The following is a 17,772-nucleotide window of genomic DNA, read 5'->3' on the forward strand; positions in this document are numbered from 1 at the left end:
ATTATATAGTTAAGTATTATATAATAAAATTAACCTAGGTTAACCTTGACTTAACTTTCTTATATAATACTTAACTTTAACTTATATAGTCTTGGCATTAACTTAACCTTAGTTAACCTATACTTAACTATACCTTAACTTATACCTATATATAAGTTATCTATACTCATTTGCTAGCCTGAATTCGTCTATCTTTTATAATAATTCTATTAGTTATTCTTATTATTACTTACTTCTAGCTATAACTCTCTAGTATTATCCTAACAGCTATCTTAACTAGAATTTTAAGAACTATTATATTAAGAATAAGATTCTAACTCTCTATATACTAGCTTATTTATTATATATTCTCTAGCTACTTAATATAGTATATTTTTAGCTATTAAAATGCAAGTACTCTTAATATATCTTCTATATTAATAAAGAAGGCTTTCTTTCTATCTTTAAAGATATATCTTTTAATATATTTATAAAAGAAGATAATTAAAAGGCCTTTAAAGCTTTAGAACTTATTTCTATTAATATATAAGTAGTATTAGATTATCTAAAAGTGCTCTTATATATTCTACTAGAATCTCTTCTTTTAGTAACTCTATAGTAGTTAAAGACTCTAAGTAATACTTATAAGTTTAGATTCTAGTTATAGCTTATATGCAATTTCTTACTTTAGTTATCTATTATAGTCTAGGCTAGCTTCTCTTAGCTTATAAAAATTAATAAGCTAATACTATATAAAAATCTACTTTAATATACTTAGATTTATAAGCTTAAAGAGTAATTAGCAAAGATAACTAAGTATAAATTATATAAGTATAAGCAAATCTAGCAGAGTAGTACTATAGAGTATAGTAAGATAGTAATATAAGTAGCTATAGATATATCTATAGCTACTAGATAGTTAAAGAAGAGTTATAATAAAAATAATTAAGAAAGAGCTTAACTAGCTATATAGCGCTATAAGAACTATAGTAGAACTAAGTATAATATAACTATATAAAAAAGATATAAAAGTATTTTCTAAATTAGATATAAGCGTAATAGATATAAGCTTCTTTATAGATAGCAATAAAATTAAAGATGCGTAACTAAAGTTCTTTATGCTAAGGAATTTTAGGTTTCTTAGTAGAGTAGGTTACTTAGTAGGTAATTACGTTATATCTATATTAATATTGAATACGCATCTGAATCCAAATATAATAATACACCTTTAACTCTATCTCTTTCTGCTTAGCAATAACCCTACTGCTCTATTAACCTTCAATCCGTCTCCTAGATCTGTTATTCTTAGAGCTTCTCTCGCCTCATCTGCCGTAAATCCCATGTCAACAATTCGATATATCGCCTTTTCCGCCGTGTTTTCATGTGCTGCACTTGCCAAGATGGAGTGTTGCTTCGGGTGTTGTTGGAAGGCAGGATGGTCCCCAGAATCGTGAGAGCCACAGCTAGACTGGCGAGAATGTCCTTGGTATTCATATTGCTCTTTTTCGGAGTACTGACTTGGCCCAAGATTTGATGGTGTTATCGTGTGATTGTGTCGAAATACTGGGTGATCTATAAGTGAAGGAGTGTTTTGGTTGAGTGGTTCGGGCCTGTGATGAGCCGGGTACTCATCAATAGAGGGCATGCTCATAGCCGTACTATTGCGGTCACAGATACTAGGCACGACTGAGGGAGGTGGTGTGGGTAAAAGAGGCTGCGCAACGGATCGTGTGATAGGTGGTGAAGGCATCCTCCCCGGGGGTAGTTCCGCGATTGAGGCAGTTAGCTCCTGGGCCAGAGCTGACCGAACCCTTGGGACATAGGAAACAGCCTCTCTGGACGCGTCGGGATGAGGAACTGTGGCGCCGCCAATAGTTGTCGACCACTCGGACATGGGACGCTCTTGTGAAAAGCTCAACCTAGGCATATCTGTTGTATCGACTCTGCGTTGTCGAAGCTCTGCAGGAAAGTTTTGGCACCGCGCTTTCGACATCTGACATTCGCGTTGAAACTTGCGCGTAGAGTGTGCTGCAAAGGTACGAGCTATTTTCTCCTCATAGACGCGAGAAGCAGCTTCCTGGAGGAAATATCGGCGAGTGTTACCTGCGACTGGAGGGTTCCATTCCATCCACCCTTGCTGCGCGGCACTTTTGAAAGGGCTTTCCGGCTCTTGATGGCTAGAGCTAGCGAGGCCCAACACGGCAGAGAGACCAAATGTGAGCACATAGGAGCACCACTCCTCTGTATTTGTTAGTAGTAGCTCGAGGTGCAGTCCAAGAACTTACCAAGCATTGATTCTTCACCGCCGATATCACCACCTCGAATGTCTGTCTTTTCATAGACTCCACACTCTCGCGCTTGAGCAGTATGGTTCGAGAAATCATGCAATAACGCCTTTAGGCAATTCCACAACTCAATCATGTCGAAGAGCTGTTCAGCAGTTAGACCACCCCCATTGCCCTTGGCAAATGATTCTGGAGCACTGATCAAGGTACTGTTCATGTAATCAGAACTCGTGATGCTGAAGGTGCATGCTTGCTGATGAACCATTGGGCCTCCCTTAAGCCAATCTTGTTGAGCGACAATGTCATCTTCGCGCCCTTTCCCAGAACCAAATATCTTGCAAAAGGTCCATATCCGCCAGAGAGCGTCGTCGACCCTCGCAGCCTCAAGCCGATCACTGCTGATGAGTGCAGTCGCCATTTCGGGTCGGATGTAAGACTGGCACTTCTCCCTGATGAAAAACTTGATCGAGCGCATGGTATGCATGTCGTGCTTTTGTAGGTTGTAGATAGGAGCGCGGCGTATACTCCTCCTGCGGACGAGTCATTTCGAGATCCTCATCATGAAGTAGGTCATGACCTGGGAATGCTATTTCGCGGTACTCCCAAGCGGGTGGCGACATCTTCTTCAGTGTCGCTCTGATTAGATCAAGTTCATGGCGCTCAAACACCCTGAAAAAGCCTTTGTTGACGACAGCGGTTGCAAAGAGGTCTTCGAGATTGTCCAGACTACGATAAATATTCAGGATCACGCTCTCTGCGCATGATGGTGTAATGATCCGCTTGATGCTCTTCGCAGGAACTGGTACTGGGGATAGGCGAATAGCGTCATCTATGCGCTTGTACTCCGGGATCGTAATTCGGAGTCGTTGGGTTTTCGCAGCAGAACGGCCTTTCTCCATCTGTGATGCAATATGGCTGCGTGGTAAATGAGACAATCGATACATTCCTTCACAGGAGGCATTGCGTTTACTGGACTTTCTGGGCACCACTGGCGGTGGCGTTGCAGACGTCTCCACATCAAGTGAGTTCGTGGGATCCGAATCTACGAATTTGGTGGCAGTCTCTTGAGTCTCCTTTCCGCTCACAATTCTCGGTTCTTGCATAGCTGATCCTTCCAGCCCCCGGCTATCTTGAAGTGTGACAGATACCTGTGTGTTGGCCCCGAGGAAGACAAGCTCTTCTTCTAGCTCGTTCTCTGCCTCACTCAAGGTTGGACTGGCGCTACGAATGGAATTGGACCTCTGCCTGGACGTAGAACGACTGATCGCGCGATCGATAGCTCCATTTGGGGTGATGAGGCAGCGTCTACTATTACTTCGTTTGGAAGACCTTTCATTCTTGGTTGATTGGCGGCTGAGTGAACCCGGGGTATTACGGCTTCGTCGAAGAGAACACGTAGGTTGAAATGCCAGATCCTGTTCGATAGGTGGATGATGAGGATATTTACTGATTCGTGAAGTTGTTGGTGGTGGTATGTGTTGCCTGACAGAAGCTCGCGGTGAGTCGAAAACTCCTGCCGCAACAGGATTCTGGATGCTATAACGATGCATCTCAATCGGGTTAGGGCGGGGACTGTCTGGCTCTATACTGGTCTCCGATGAGTCATCGGTATACACAGAGGTAGTGTCGCTATCGTGAGAGTCGACAGAGGAGCCACTGTGCTTGGATGTTGGATAATTTTGTCGAGGAGCGCGGACTGGTGTACTGCGAACAACGCGGCTCATTGAGCGCTGAAATTGACCGAATGATAGCGGCTGAGTCTGGTTCAGCGGAGAAACGACGGAATTCCTCATAAAGAACTTGGAACCGGAAGAGGGGGGCGACACGTCTTGGACGTTATCAAAGGATGCTGCTGCACTGTGGTGCTCGCTGGCGGTTTCAAAGAAGGGAAGGGCAGGCAGTGGTCGCTCACGTATCCAGGCGGGAATCACGACCTGTATCCTTGGCTTCGTCGTCTTGTCTTCAACACCGTAATTTCTGGTATTATTTCCCAACTGCCTGGGATTTGTTTGCTGCCACTGTATCTTTCCATACTTGTAAATTCCTATCGAATCCTTGAGCGACTTATTACTCAAGTACGCTTTCAGTTCCTTGGGTTGAAAAGGTTGATTCGAGGTCGCAGGACTTCCATTTCCCCTCGACGTACCAGTTGCAGATGTATTGCTAGAAGTCAATGTTGGCGACGTATTGGCTGATGTGGCTTTGGACCTGCTGCCAACATCCTGGTGTTGGAGGGCTGTCATGTCTTGCTCATCACAGATAAGAGCAGTGGCACATGCTGTGGTTCCTGGGACAGCATGCAATATAGTACCCGACCGCCTATAGCCTCTTTTCTTTAGCGAGGACATCCTTCTCTTGCATGTACTAATCAGCACATTCTCCTTGGGGCTCTGCCACGATGTACGTATCCTGGATGACTTGGTCTCCGTTGCTTGAACCTTCAAACTAGCCAAGCTGTAAGGACGGTCGGAGGATTGCAGTAGTATCAGGTGTTGGAGAGGGGGGGATTTTGTTGGAGCTGCATTTTCGGACTCGAACATCTGACACGTCTCGCTCATGGCGGCCGCGCAGAGTGTTATACAAAGTCCGAAGCCAAAATAGCATCGGTGGTAGTAGTGTCAGGCCTGCAGCTGTCGAGGTCGGCGAATGGCAGTGTAGATGGGGCCTGTATCCAAATGCGGCTGAGATGAGATTGGAAATAGGGTCAGTTGTTGTACAATTGCATAACATGCGCGAGCAGTGGTGACAAGCTGACAAGGCGACCATTACGGGAACGCGTTCAAATATCGCAACCATCTTGATCAGCGCCGTCATGTCTTTCGACGTGAGCGTCGTTCCAACACGCCGCAAGAGTTAGCGTTCTGTACATGTGTTCATCGCACGCCTGGGGTTGGTGTGTCGGACCCCGCCCCCAATCCGAAAGGAGGAGCGATGAACCACAAACCAACGCCTACCAACGCTATTTTCGGATGGGTGTGCACAGCTGCACGGCTCCGCCACGCGAAATCGCTGGGGTCCGCGCATCCACACCAACAACGCTTCGGCACTATTTCTTGCGTATGCTCACGATTGCCCTGAGGCTGACATGTTTCGAACATGCTATATGTGCGCCAGTTTGCGGCGAACACAAAAGGCACAGTCAGAGCTCATACTTCGCCCTGGAGAAGTAGCCGAACGCCCTTTCGAACGCGCCTTGCGCCTTCGAAATGGTCGTGAGGACGCCGCTGCACAACTTCGTGATAGACCGAAGTGCTTGCCAACGTGTATCCATTTTCCTTGGTTTGTCATTAGCGGTAGGACGCCTGAGTACCTCTCTTCTGGCGGCAGCCGTTCGAAACAACACTGCTGGTCGTTTGATACCTTCCAAGGCGACCTTCGCCGTTGTCTGCTGGTCCTACCAGGCAGCGGCAGTATTCGTGCCCGCTCTGCACCTGCGGCTTGAGCTGATAGACCTTCGAGATGTACATATGAAAAGTTTTAGTGAAGCCTGAATATATGCACAGATGCAAGATGCTCTGTATAGCTCTACAGTGATCTTGGAGTATATACAGGCTACCTCCTCACCTCTTCTCGTTGGGCAAGGCGGGCACGATTTCTGCCGGCGCCTGGTGGTCCTGCACGCCTCGATGAAGCCTTGAGATGTCTCGGGCCCCGTGTTAGACCGATCGCATCAGGGAAAATCCATCTTTTCGTCTATATCCGCTAGCCGCCGGCGAGGCTATGGCGTTTGCTCAGGCGCCCTATGGACAGCCTCATCGGACTCGCTAGGATGCCTCGCTCGCCAATTTTCAATACAATTCAAGACTATGCATTCTGGCTGTGCCCAAGTTACACCAGGTACACAAACACCCCATGGAAATCTAGGAAGGGAGGGCGGAAATACTGCATCCGGTGTGTCATACTCATCTTGTGGCTTCAAAGTCTCGGAGAGTAACCTAGTAGTACACGTGTTGTCCAGGAAGTCCCCAACGGTGCTCAAGTAAAAGGCTGACAGGCGCACAGCTCCAACCAACAGACATGTGTACCCTAAACCAACACGGGCCCCACTTTGAGCAGGTAAGTTCTGCGAAGTGCATCGCATCCAGCAACCTGAAGCTGGGCAAACCATGAATCGTAGTTCTCGAGATGGGTCAGGCCCCCATGGTTTGCATCACAACCAACGTGCCGACGTCATTCAATCCACCAAAACCTTTTCCTGTGCTCCACCATCGCAAGTCGAATGAGACATGTTGCAACTTGGCGGGTGATGCCGTGTGGTGAAAGCCCGAGAGTTTAGGTCGCCGAACTCCGCCACACCCGCCTTAAGTAGACCTGAAACATACCACCTCACCTCGCACCTATCTTTGGGGCCAGCGAGAAAGTTCGCTTGCAGGCTTGCCGTGTCGTGGTCATGGCACGGTACAACGATGGCAGGCAAACTTTGTGGCAAAGGCGTAACGGACGCATCGCAGCCAAATGTGTCATATTCACCAACTTGATGGAAACAGTGTACAGGTACGTACGTAGGCAGGCTGCACAAAGTTTTGAATGTAATGTTGCACGCGAGCGCCGCAGACCCGCATCGAACATCTCAAAGAACGCCTTTTCTAACGGCAGATAATGTCAGAGGTCCTCAGATCGCACCTCTTACGCACGTCGAGCATGTCTACCTTTCGCTTCCGTCTGACGGGGTGATGTAAGCCAAGAAGGGAGGCCTTGTACCTCCTCTGCTCCGTTTCCAAGACCAGGGTGAGTAGGGTTCGAGAGCTGGGATGTGAGCATATAGCACCTGATCATGGTCAAAGTGACACACTCTGTCCTATCGCTCGATATTTGAGGAACTAAGGGGCATACTCCAGTAATTAGCTCCGTCAAGTGCCCTACCTACGTCCACTTATACTGATGCAAATCAGAAACCAACGCAATTCTCACTCGGTTGTCTACTAAAAGACATGGGATATGATATATACATTCAAAAACGCTAGCCCGACACAATAATTTTTGCACTTGGAAATGTTCCACATCGCTCTGTCCTAGTTTGCTCAGTAAGGGATACCCTCATATTCCCCGTATCCGAGGGCTAGATTCATGTTCTGCAAACATTGCGTCGCAGCACCCTTGAGCAGATTGTCGATTGTCGCGTTAACAACAACACGCTTCCCAGAGCTGTGAACGGCAAATCCACCAATTTCGACACCGTGCTTGCCCGAGATGTTCTTCACCAGAGGTGACTCGCCAACAACTTTGACGAGCTTTTCACCTGCATAGCGATCCTGGTAGAGATTGCGAATGTCTCGGGATGTCATTGTGCGGTTGAGTGGAATAGAAATGGTGTGCTAAAACCTTGTCAGTCATAATCTAGGCAAGGCTGCATAGCTAGAAGCATTCTTTCCGCCTGATGATATCGCAACGATACACATAAAATACGCAGGCTGCATAATCAGTGGAGATTACTTACGTGAATTCCTTGGAACCAGACCGCTACATGAGGGATGAAGGCCACCTCGGTACCCAGTTGCCTTGAAATTTCCTTCTCGTGAATATGGTCCGTCAAGCTGTACGGGATAAGGTTGTTCTCGAGGTGTTTGACGTCATTCTTAGGACTGGGCTTGGTGCCAGCCCCCGAGTAACCAGAAACACCGAATACCGTGGGCTGGCCACCGATGAACTCAAGCAGAGGCGCAATACCAAGCTGTGCGGCGGTGGCGTAGCATCCAGGATTTGCTATTCTCTTGGCATCAGCAAGCTTCCGGCGGTCGACTGTCTCGGGCAGACCATATGTCCAAGTGTCATCAAATCGGTAATCAGCGCTCAGATCGACGATGACAGCATCAGATTTTCCGGACTCATTAATCGCGTCAACAAAAGGCTTGCATACACCGTTGGGCAGAGCCATAACCCAGCAATCAACTTCGCCTTTCTCAGCCATGCGCTTGACGTCCTCTGGCGAAAGGTTCTCGTAGACAATGTTGCGCTTGGTGTATCCTTCAAGCTTCTTGCCTTTGAGCTCACGCGAAGAGACATGGCGTAAATCCATGTTCGGGTGCTTGTTGAGGAGCTCGATGAGAGCCTGTCCAGTGTAACCTCGGGCACCGATCAAGGCCACCTTTGCCGGCCAGTCTCTGCTCTTGAACTTGATGCCATATGGAGGATTGGGGTTAGTGGTCTCTTCTGATCTGGGGACGGTAGTTGCGAAGCCCCGGCTTGCGGCAGGACTGTAAATCTGCCTCGCAGTTGGCCTTGATGAACGTCCCATAGGTCGCGGGGCTGTTGCCGTCGAGTAAGTCCGGACCTGCTGGCCCTGTTTCAGACTGGCGACAAAGTCGGCTGCCCTCCTGAATTGATGGTCTAAGCTGTCCTTTAGCATTCCACGCCCCTGCTTTGAGTAGTCCTCAAGCAACGAGAAGATTTCCTTCGACTCTGCAGTTCCCCACCAGCAGAAGATTTCTTGGTCGCGTCGGAGGAAGCCGTCAGTCTTTTCCAAGTGCCACTTGACCAGGTTCTGCTCCTGGCTATCCACGACCCAATAGAGCTTTGGGTATTTCTGCTTGATGCGCTCGAAGACCAGGTCGGTCACGTTGGTTCGGAACGCTTCCTTGGTGGTAGAGAAGGTTGAAAGCTGAGCAAACTCGCCATCCTGAGCTGACGGGTACACAACAGCTACGACGCCCATGGAGTCGTCAGAGAAGACCTCGAACGAACGGCTCTTGAGGTTGTCGAGGTATTTGTTGACGGCATCAGAAGCTTCGGCGCCTCCTCGTTCTTTGGCAAGCGCTTCCGACAGGGCCTTGATGTCCAGCTCCTCAAACTTGGAGACCTCTTTGACGCTGCCGCCATTGCGAATCAATGTACCACCTCCAGTGTGCGTGAACAGCTCCTTTCCGAGGTTTGAGGGGTGGGTGATGGCGACGCTCGATGTTCGTGGCAGGCCATCGAGCAGGTTCTTTGCTTCTACAATCTTGAGCTTGGTGCCGTATCTCACCCAAGCCTGGTTCATGTATGTGTCGTACTCGCCCTCCAAGTTGATGTGCGAGATCAGCTTGCCAGTCTCGGCGTTGAACAGCCCACCCTTTTCGGACAGGTAAATGACCTTCAGCGGCTCGAATTCACGAGCCAAAGCTGCCGCAACTACTGTCGGCGTTGACGTTCAGGATCTGGCCGTCCTCGGTCTCGGCCATGGAGCACAGAATGGGCAGTTCGTTGTTTTCGAGCGCATCCATGATGGGCCTGGGATTGATCTTGTTGATCTTGCCCACGTACTTCCACTTCTCCTTGTCCAGGTAGTCGGCCTGCAGCGCGCCGGCAGTAATGGGGCGGGCAGGCACACCCCAGTCCCTCTTCAACGTCATGACCAGATCCATGTTTGCTTCGAGAAACAGCTTGCGAGCAATGCCCAGCGTCTTCTTGTCTGTAACCCGGATGCCATCAATGAAGTCGGGCTCCACGCCAGAGTCCAGGAGTAGCTGGTTCATCTGGGGGCCGGCGCCGTGAACAATGATGGGGTACAGGCCGATCGCGTGGAGCTGCTGCAGGGCGAAGCATAGCTCTTGCAGATGGTCAGTAAGGATTGCGCCTCCAACCTTCACGACGGCGAATTGGTGCGGTGACACGGAGCGGAACTGGCCGAGGTACTGGTCGACCTCTCTGCGCGAGCTGGCACTGGCCAGGAGGTTGAGGAAGGCAGCGTATATGGACGACTTCTTGCCATCGCTGGACGACGCATATAGACGGCTGGGCACCGCGCTGCCCACGAGGGCTCGGGGAAGGGATCGCGCGGTGGGGGACGCCGCGAGGATCTGGCGGGACGAGCGTGCTGCCACACGAGCACCAGCGCGTACGACGCTCTGCATGGTGGAACTCTCGCCGGCGGGGCACTTGCAATTGCTGCTCGAGGGGATGCAGCCGTCAAATTGGGTTGGATTGGGGACTTGGTGAGAGTCAAGGGAACAGCAGGCAAGAGTCAGAGAACACAGTCACGGCGCGATAAACATGGAATGACGATGAAGCTACAAAATTCGCTTCGCCGATAACGCTGCCCTCCACCTGGGCAGCTTCGGTCCCGCAAGTGGCGCCATAATCCCTACGCTTCGTCTGGGGAACTGCTGCCTGATTGGGCGCAGGCACTGCATTCGCAAAAAAACTCTTGCCGCATGGCTGCGCTTTTGCCTGTTATCAGATCGAGCTACTGTTCCCTTCCCCATATGGTCCAAGTTCGTCTTGGAGGAGTCGTCACTGGACTCGTGTGATGGGGATGCAAGACATGTCATTTGCTCAAGGACAATCGCTGCGGCTGCACCTCGGCGCAAACGTCGACGCTGCTTGTGGTTTTTGCACGTCTGAACATGCAGCTTAGACGTGCATGTAGACCCACTACTATCTACTGCAGCCTGGCACGCATGCGGGAAGAGACAGGCGTCTCCGCTCCAGTCAGATGCATGTGCCATATACGTCATGTTCCCAAGGCAAAGACTCAATGGCAAGGGCTGCGTACAAGTGAAGAATAGAGGGCATGGCCCTCCACGATGATGATCAAATAAACTCCATTGTTCGTATAACGGCCGTGCCTGGAACGAGGCTCTTGAGGTATCGTGATAGGGTAGAGTCGTTCCATTGCACAGGAGCCAGCTGCCCGGCGGTATGCAAAGAAAGACAAGAATAGATCCAAGTGGTCGCTCCCATTTCGCCGTAGTCATGAGTCCTACACGAACTCATGTCTCTCGCTGTGTACAGCACAAATCGTGGCCACCTCCCCTCCCAGTGTGGCTTACAGCTCCCGCACCCTTTGCAATTATTATAGACTATGTTTCGTTGTAGTGGACATGGAGCGCCTAGTTCTTCTTCGTCGCAACGACTACGCCATGTTAGCGGTGAGCAAGGATTTGACACACGCAGCGACTCACCAGAAGGCACAATGATGATGACAAGCAGGATGATGATGCCGACAATGAGGCACATGCGCATCTTCATGTCCTTCCACCACATCTGCTTGCGCACTTTGTTGGCGCCCCGTCGGAAGCCCTGTGCAGACTGGGCGAGATTGTCTGTCTTGTTCTGGAGAGAGTCTAGGCGCTCTTCTCGGGCTTTCAGCTGCCGCACATTCCTGTCCATCTCCTGGATGGCGCCGTTGATTTCCTGGGGGGCGGGTCAGTATAAGTGTCCTCACGCTGCGCAGGGACGATGCGCGACGCCGTGGCTGCGGCTAGGGGGTGGCAGCATCTGCGGAGAATGGGAGCAGACATACAGCTTGGATGGCTTCATTGCGGTGGTTCCCGGGCTGCTGGGCGTTTGCACCGCCGCCGCTGGCGGGAATGTAGGGGTCGTAGGGCTGCTCGCGGTCGGCCATGGCGGATGATGTCGCGATGTAGACGTGGAGTGGATTTGTGCGAAGAGCGCAGTAGGGAAGAGAGGCGCGGGTGTCGTGCGTGTCGTGCGTGTCGTGGGGGTCGTTTGGTGTGGTGTGGATGAGTGGTGTTCGTTGACAAGGCGCCGAGGGAAAGTGCGATCGAGCTTCCAAGCTGGGCAGATGTGTCAGCTTTCGTTTTGGGTTGTGAGGCTGATGCCCGCGTGAAACCAGCGCACCAATCTACTGAGTCGGGCCGTGGGTAGAGCAGCGTGCACTGAGAGGCGCAGTATGGAGGTACAGTATTATGTGATAGTAGTGTCTTATTGAGGCCGTCGCATTCTTTATTGACGTCGATGCGGCGCTGTGAAGAGCGGCGGCGGCCAGCGACTGCGCCACGATGGTGCACGTGACCCGGACTCTGCGCCCCCAGCCGAAACGATTACGACAGCCTTTGGTAGCGCAACAAAGACGGCGTGACTTGGAGCGTTGGCTGGCTGGGAAGGGCCTCGTAATGGCGCACCCGTATCCATGTCCGGCGCCTCCTCGCAGCGTGGCCAGCAAATTCAAGTGGCACACGGCCGCTCTGCGACGCTTCACGCAACAGTCGCTGCGCAAACAACTGTCGGCCATGGGGGTTACAATACACTGTCTGGCCGTGGCAGGCCTAGCTGCTGCTTCATGTGGCGTATGTAACACAACCAGGGCCCGTTTGCAGCGCGTGGTTGATGCGCGCCAAGGGGCTGCTCTAGCCTGTGACTTGGGATCTGCTCACGGCCACGGCCAGTCTCCACAGCCGGCTTCCGTGACGGAGCGCCTCTCCTGAGCCTGAAATGGCCTGGCAACCTCTCCTCCTCCACCTGCACTTCCCACCGTGACCGACCGTGACCCTGACGCCTTTGCCCACGCTCGTTGAGGCCGACACCACCTCTTAATTGCCCGCCTCCACCGTCGACGCTCCTTCCCGGACCTGTCCCTCGTTTCACCCAAACTGCACCCTGCGTAAACCACGGCGCTGCCCCTTCGCTGCCCCTTCGCTGCCCCTTCGCTGCCCCCCGCCTTCAGCGTCGTCACGCTCGAGTAGAGTGGACTGATATCCTTCACCGCGCAACGCAGCGCGACGTCACTCAGCCCGGTGCTTGACCCGGAGCACACGTTGCTACTCACCCGTAATCACACAAAGTCCGGATACGCCACCCGCACCATGAAGTTCACATCCGTTGTCGGGGCCTTAGGCGCCTCGAGTATGCTGCTGTCTGGCACAGGCGCAATCGAGCTGGACATTCAATCGCCGGGTATGTGCCCCTCGCCTCCTCGCCTCTGTGCCCCAAAGCCTGCTAACATGCACAGATTCAATCAAGCAGGCCGCCAAGTCGCTCTCTGCGAACTTGCGCAACTACTACACAGGCGATCGCCCCGGCGACACGCCAGGCAACCTGCCTGATCCATACTACTGGTGGGAATGTGGCGCCATGTTCAATGCCCTGATCGACTACTGGTACTACACCGGGGACGACCAGTATAACAAGATCACCGCACAAGCTATGGAGCATCAGATCGGAGACTTCAATGCATTCATGCCACCCAACCAGACGAAGACGCTCGGCAACGACGACCAGGCCTTCTGGGGCATGGCCGCCATGTCTGCCGCCGAGAACAAGCTGCCAGATCTCGGTAGCGGAAAGCCGTCGTGGCTCTCGCTGGCGCAAGCCGTCTTCAACACCCAAAAGGACCGCTGGGACAACGCCACCTGTGCAGGAGGCCTGAGGTGGCAGATATTTACCTTCAACAATGGCTACAACTACAAAAATACTATTTCCAACGGCTGCTTCTTCAACATCGCCGCGCGTCTGTACAAGTACCTCGGAAACGACACCTACTCCGACTGGGCTGAGAAGGCGTGGGAATGGGAGCTTTCCGTGGGCCTCATGAGCAAGGACTACCATTACTTTGACGGAACCGACAGTCAGAACAACTGCACAAACATCCAGGCCATCCAGTGGACTTACAACGCCGGCGTGCACATGGCCGGTGCTGCTGCCATGTGGAATATGGTGAGTTGCTTTGCAAAGATCTTTTCCCCCAGCTCGGTGCTAACCTTGAATAGACTCAGAACGACCTATGGAGGGGCAGACTTGAGGGCATCATCAAGGGCGCTGGTGTCTTCTTCAACAACAACGTCATGATTGAGGTTGCCTGTGAGAACAATGGTAAATGCGACGTCGACCAGCGGTCTTTCAAGGCCTATCTTGCTCGCTGGATGGGATACACCGCCATCGTTGCACCCTGGACGCGTGACATGATCGATCCCCTTCTCAAGACCTCCGCCCAAGCTGCAGCCAAGCAGTGCAATGCTGGCGCAGACCAGGTCTCTTGCGGTCTTCGTTGGGTTGACAACGGCAAGAACGATGGCAGCTTTGGTGTCGGCGAGCAGATGGCCGCGCTGGAGGTTGTGCAAGCTTTGCTCTACCCGACAGTCGGTGGTCCCGCGACCGCCGACAAGGGCGGTATCTCCACCAGCAACCCTGAAGCTGGTGCCAACGTTCCCAAGACTCCCATTACTTTCAATTCAGTGACCACTGGCGACAAGGCCGGCGCTAGCATCCTGACCTTGCTGGTCTTGGTTTCTATTCTTGTGGGCGCTTGGTGGATGGTGTCGTAGACGCGGTAATGTACATATGTGTATCAGTAAGAGTCCAAGATTTATTTCCTGCACACGCAGGCGGCGCTTCTCTTTGTTGCTTCTTGTCGATTTTGTCCTTATGGGGACTTCACATTCTTGGCTTGGAGGATCACTACATATTACAGGTACTGTGCCATATTCACTATTGTCTTACGGGATGCTTAGGGATCTACGCATGCGGGCGTTTAAGCACATCGATTGATGTGGATCAACAGTTATTACAGTATTGATCAATGAATCACTCTTTTCTCGCCATGGATGGACGCTGACGCTCTTGCCTTCTCTTCAACATGCTCTAGCCGAAACCGCCACGACCTTCGACACTGCCTGACTTCCACAGGCACCGCCCTATTGCCCCGATCTTACTGCAACAGACCGTCACAAACCTAAGCCTGCGTTCCACTTCCCAGTTGACAGCAAGTACCCCGCCAGGACGCGCACACAGGATTCCATCGCTATCGCTATTCTTGCTCAGCACATCATCTCGTTTACGATCAACCATCACTACAATCCGAACACGCCACCATGGAGAAGCACATCATGGACAAGGTGGCTATGGCAAGCATCGCAGGCTTCGTCAAGCCCAGTCCTGCTACAGCTCACCTGCGAGGAATCAGGTCAATGAGCGAACTGCGACATCAGAAATCCCGTCAAAAGGCCCAAGACATTGAGGCTCAGCGCACGGCTTACCTGGTTTCGCGTGGACTTATACTGCAGAATTATAACGAACAACATATCTTCACTCCTGCACGCATCGAGGACATACTCAATCCTCTCCTTTCGGCGAATGGAGACATCAGACATGATTTTGCAATCTTGGGGCGTATCGACAATGACGAGCAAGCGATCGGACTCAGGCACATACTAATCGATGTCTATGGTGTTGATACGCTTATTTCACGTGTGGAGAACATGTATGTTGTCTTCCCTAAGAAGGAAAAATGTCCGCTCATGAATGCCAGAATCACAACCGCTCCCCCCAAGGATAAAGCCAGCCCATGGGCCAAGATTGCACGCAGTGCCCGTCATCTAAAGCAGAGCTTCTCGCAACTCAAAGCAGAATCCTCGCGTTCAGCTCGCGAAGCGCGAGAGCCTGTTGCCGACGTCCCACTCAATATTCTGGAAAGCAACGACATGCTTGTCATCCTGAACGCACGTGCTACTGTCTTGCTTAACTTCTCCTTTCGAGGGCGCCACCATTCTACACACGTTGTCACACTCTCCTCCCTAGCGAGATGCCTATTTTCGGCGCGGAGAACTGACTCTGACTTGGTTGGCAGAGACGCCAGCGAGGAAGAGAAACTCTGGATGATTCATCGGATGCTGCAACTCATTCGTGACGATGTCTACCAGATTCTTGTCCATGCTAGCCAAGACTTCGTGGAAGCAGAACAAGAGGAGCAACGGCAGCATCTGAGCACTTTTTGTGCGAGTCTGAAAACATGGCAAAACATGATCAACAGGCAGATTCAGTCGGCAAGAGGCCACTTTCACCAGATCGAGTCGAATGATGGTTTTTCCGATCGCATGGCTACACTGCGAGCCAAGTGTGAGAGATAGTGTGCTCAGCTTTGGGTCGAAGAAAGCGCAGAACTCTGCCAAAGCAATCCACACACATGGAACAGGATACACGATGCCGGATCAGATTGGACCGGTCCTCTCCTCAGCGATGAGAACGACAGAGTAGCGTCACAGTTGATTGAGTTCCCTTGGCTTGGGAGGAGAGAAAATGGATACTGGTTTCAGGTCCACCTCGTCACGCCATCAGAACCACTATCAAATTTGGAAGACATACAGATGTACACTGCGCGCACCATCACGGAGTTGGAACGAAGGAATTGCAAGTACAGCCTTCCAAATGTAGGTACATTGTGCGGATTCAAGCTCTTAGAATAAGGTTTTATGGATCTTTTTTTTGGGCAGAGACGGAAGCATTCGTTGGGCATTATTGACGGTATTGGGAACATGGAATCTTTCGATAGCTCGAGAGCTGTGTATGCATCACTTTGTCTACATGTACCTATCCGAGAAGGGCAATAGTGGGGAGACTAGTGCTCGCTTATCTTATCCCGACCTAGAAAAAGCCCCAAAAAGGTTCCAACCCCACAGAACGCAGATGCACAAAGTCTGCACGGGTCGGAGTAACACAGAATGGCTGAACAAGCGACAGAAGAAGATATCCTCCTAGCGAAGCGCATCATCGGTGCTGCTGAGCGTCACGATGTTCCTGCGCTGAAGGTTTTGCTCAAAGAGGGCTCGGCCAATGTGCAAGACACCACAACTTATGATACGGCAACAGTATCAAAATCACCGCTCCACGCCGCCATTGCATCTTGTGGAAAAGCAGAGGATGGGAAAGAGGCGGGTGATGAAGCGGTTCAAACGGTCGAGTTGCTGCTACAGAACGGTGCTATCTGGAACGACTTAAGCAGCGAGGATGAGACACCTGGATGTATCGCCCTCAAACTTGGCCAAAAGAAGATCTACGACATCATGGTCGAAGCCGGTGTCCGTGCTGAGATCCTCTTTGCGAAAATGGAGGCTCTCGGCTTGGGTACCAACACAGCGGAAGAGCACGACGGTGAGGAGGCGACAGACGAGATCGCCGAGGACCGACCCGCCGTTAAGAAGCAGAAGGTGTCGGAGGGAGAAGTGAAAGAAATTCAGGAGGTCGCCGAAGAGCCGAAGCTCGATGACGTCTCACTGGACAACCATGCCTATTTGAAGAGCGAGTTGCGCTACAAAGAAGGTATCTTACTAGACGAATCCGACAACGCAGTCATGATGGACTGGGAAGACCAAATCATGCGCCGACACGCCGAGACAATTAACCCCAAGCCCGGTCTCAAAGTCATGAATGTCGGGCATGGTCTCGGTCTGGTTGACACAGCTATTCAGACCCATAACCCAGCTGAGCATCACATCATTGAGGCCCATCCTCAGGTCCACAAGCGCCTCAGGGAGACGGGTTGGTACGACAAGCCCAATGTGCATATCCATGAGGGAAGGTGGCAAGACATCTTGCCTAAGCTCATTGAGCAGGGGGTCGTTCTAGATGGAATATACTACGACACTTTCGCTGAAGACTATGCTGCGTTGAAAGAATTCTTCTCTGAGTATGTTATCCAGCTGCTCGCGCCTGATGGCGTATTTGGCTGGTACAATGGTCTGGGAGCCGATCGCCAGATTTGTTATGACGTGTACACAAAGGTGCGTTGAATATATGAACGGTACAAGGGGATTGATCACTAACATTGTATCTAGGTTGCCGAAATCGACCTCTATGAAGCCGGATTGGACACTGTGTGGGAAGACATTGACGTCCCCAAAGGTCTGCATGACAAAAAGAATTGGGAGGGAACCAGGAGGCCATACTGGACGATTGACGTGTATCGACTACCGATCAACAAATTCGTCAAGTGAGAAAATTACACGAAGCTTCTCGGTATCGGATGACAACTACATATTGCCAACTACAGGCTGTATCGCGTAAAGCTGTCTTATTC

At 51.2% G+C, this 17,772-nt stretch overlaps 7 protein-coding genes across 7 annotated transcripts; 4 read left to right on the top strand and 3 right to left on the bottom strand.

Annotated features, from left to right (window-relative positions):
- Nucleotides 1-1,284: 1,284 nt before the first annotated feature.
- On the bottom strand, nucleotides 1,285-4,822 carry SNOG_15543 (hypothetical protein; the record flags this gene model as incomplete). Its single annotated transcript, XM_001805636.1, has 4 exons — nucleotides 1,285-1,442; nucleotides 1,498-2,220; nucleotides 2,265-2,700; nucleotides 2,726-4,822. 4 exons carry the CDS (start codon nucleotides 4,820-4,822, stop codon nucleotides 1,285-1,287), a joined length of 3,414 nt encoding a protein of 1,137 aa, XP_001805688.1.
- Nucleotides 4,823-7,034: 2,212 nt separating this feature from the next.
- Nucleotides 7,035-10,179, bottom strand: SNOG_15544 (hypothetical protein). Its single transcript, XM_001805637.1, has 3 exons — nucleotides 9,403-10,179; nucleotides 7,702-9,374; nucleotides 7,035-7,579 (listed from the first exon to the last, which is right to left on the bottom strand). Exons 1-3 carry the CDS (start codon nucleotides 10,091-10,093, stop codon nucleotides 7,286-7,288), a joined length of 2,658 nt encoding a protein of 885 aa, XP_001805689.1. The 5' UTR covers nucleotides 10,094-10,179; the 3' UTR covers nucleotides 7,035-7,285.
- Nucleotides 10,180-10,503: 324 nt separating this feature from the next.
- On the top strand, nucleotides 10,504-10,769 carry SNOG_15545 (hypothetical protein; the record flags this gene model as incomplete). The annotated part of the gene is made up of 2 exons (XM_001805638.1): nucleotides 10,504-10,567; nucleotides 10,630-10,769. The coding sequence occupies 2 exons, from the start codon at nucleotides 10,504-10,506 to the stop codon at nucleotides 10,767-10,769; spliced, it is 204 nt and encodes a 67-aa protein (XP_001805690.1).
- A 78-nt stretch (nucleotides 10,770-10,847) lies between these two features.
- Nucleotides 10,848-11,586, bottom strand: SNOG_15546 (hypothetical protein; the record flags this gene model as incomplete). The annotated part of the gene is made up of 3 exons (XM_001805639.1): nucleotides 10,848-11,094; nucleotides 11,144-11,375; nucleotides 11,485-11,586. The coding sequence occupies 3 exons, from the start codon at nucleotides 11,584-11,586 to the stop codon at nucleotides 11,072-11,074; spliced, it is 357 nt and encodes a 118-aa protein (XP_001805691.1). The 3' UTR covers nucleotides 10,848-11,071.
- An 883-nt stretch (nucleotides 11,587-12,469) lies between these two features.
- Nucleotides 12,470-14,245, top strand: SNOG_15547 (hypothetical protein; the record flags this gene model as incomplete). Its single annotated transcript, XM_001805640.1, has 2 exons — nucleotides 12,470-13,637; nucleotides 13,691-14,245. Exons 1-2 carry the CDS (start codon nucleotides 13,056-13,058, stop codon nucleotides 14,243-14,245), a joined length of 1,137 nt encoding a protein of 378 aa, XP_001805692.1. The 5' UTR covers nucleotides 12,470-13,055.
- Nucleotides 14,246-14,791: 546 nt separating this feature from the next.
- On the top strand, nucleotides 14,792-15,826 carry SNOG_15548 (hypothetical protein; the record flags this gene model as incomplete). Its single annotated transcript, XM_001805641.1, has 1 exon — nucleotides 14,792-15,826. The coding sequence occupies one exon, from the start codon at nucleotides 14,792-14,794 to the stop codon at nucleotides 15,824-15,826; it is 1,035 nt and encodes a 344-aa protein (XP_001805693.1).
- Nucleotides 15,827-16,417: 591 nt separating this feature from the next.
- SNOG_15549 (hypothetical protein) lies at nucleotides 16,418-17,689 on the top strand (the record flags this gene model as incomplete). The annotated part of the gene is made up of 2 exons (XM_001805642.1): nucleotides 16,418-17,476; nucleotides 17,531-17,689. The coding sequence occupies 2 exons, from the start codon at nucleotides 16,418-16,420 to the stop codon at nucleotides 17,687-17,689; spliced, it is 1,218 nt and encodes a 405-aa protein (XP_001805694.1).
- Between the last annotated feature and the right edge of the window lie 83 nt (nucleotides 17,690-17,772).

Source organism: Parastagonospora nodorum, assembly GCF_000146915.1.
Source record: "Parastagonospora nodorum SN15 chromosome Unknown scaffold_39, whole genome shotgun sequence".
Lineage (NCBI taxonomy): Eukaryota > Fungi > Ascomycota > Dothideomycetes > Pleosporales > Phaeosphaeriaceae > Parastagonospora > Parastagonospora nodorum.

What these genes read in the sequence shown, in the direction of transcription:
- SNOG_15544 (XM_001805637.1), bottom strand. Translation starts at nt 10,093, where the DNA reads ATGCAGAGCGTCGTACGCGCTGGTGCTCGTGTGGCAGCACGCTCGTCC. An exon ending in CATGGCCGAGACCGAGGACG is followed by an intron (nt 9,375 to 9,402) that starts GCCAGATCCTGA and finishes CAACGCCGACAG; the next exon opens with TAGTTGCGGCAGCTTTGGCT. An exon ending in TCTGGTTCCAAGGAATTCAC is followed by an intron (nt 7,580 to 7,701) that starts GTAAGTAATCTC and finishes ACAAGGTTTTAG; the next exon opens with CACACCATTTCTATTCCACT.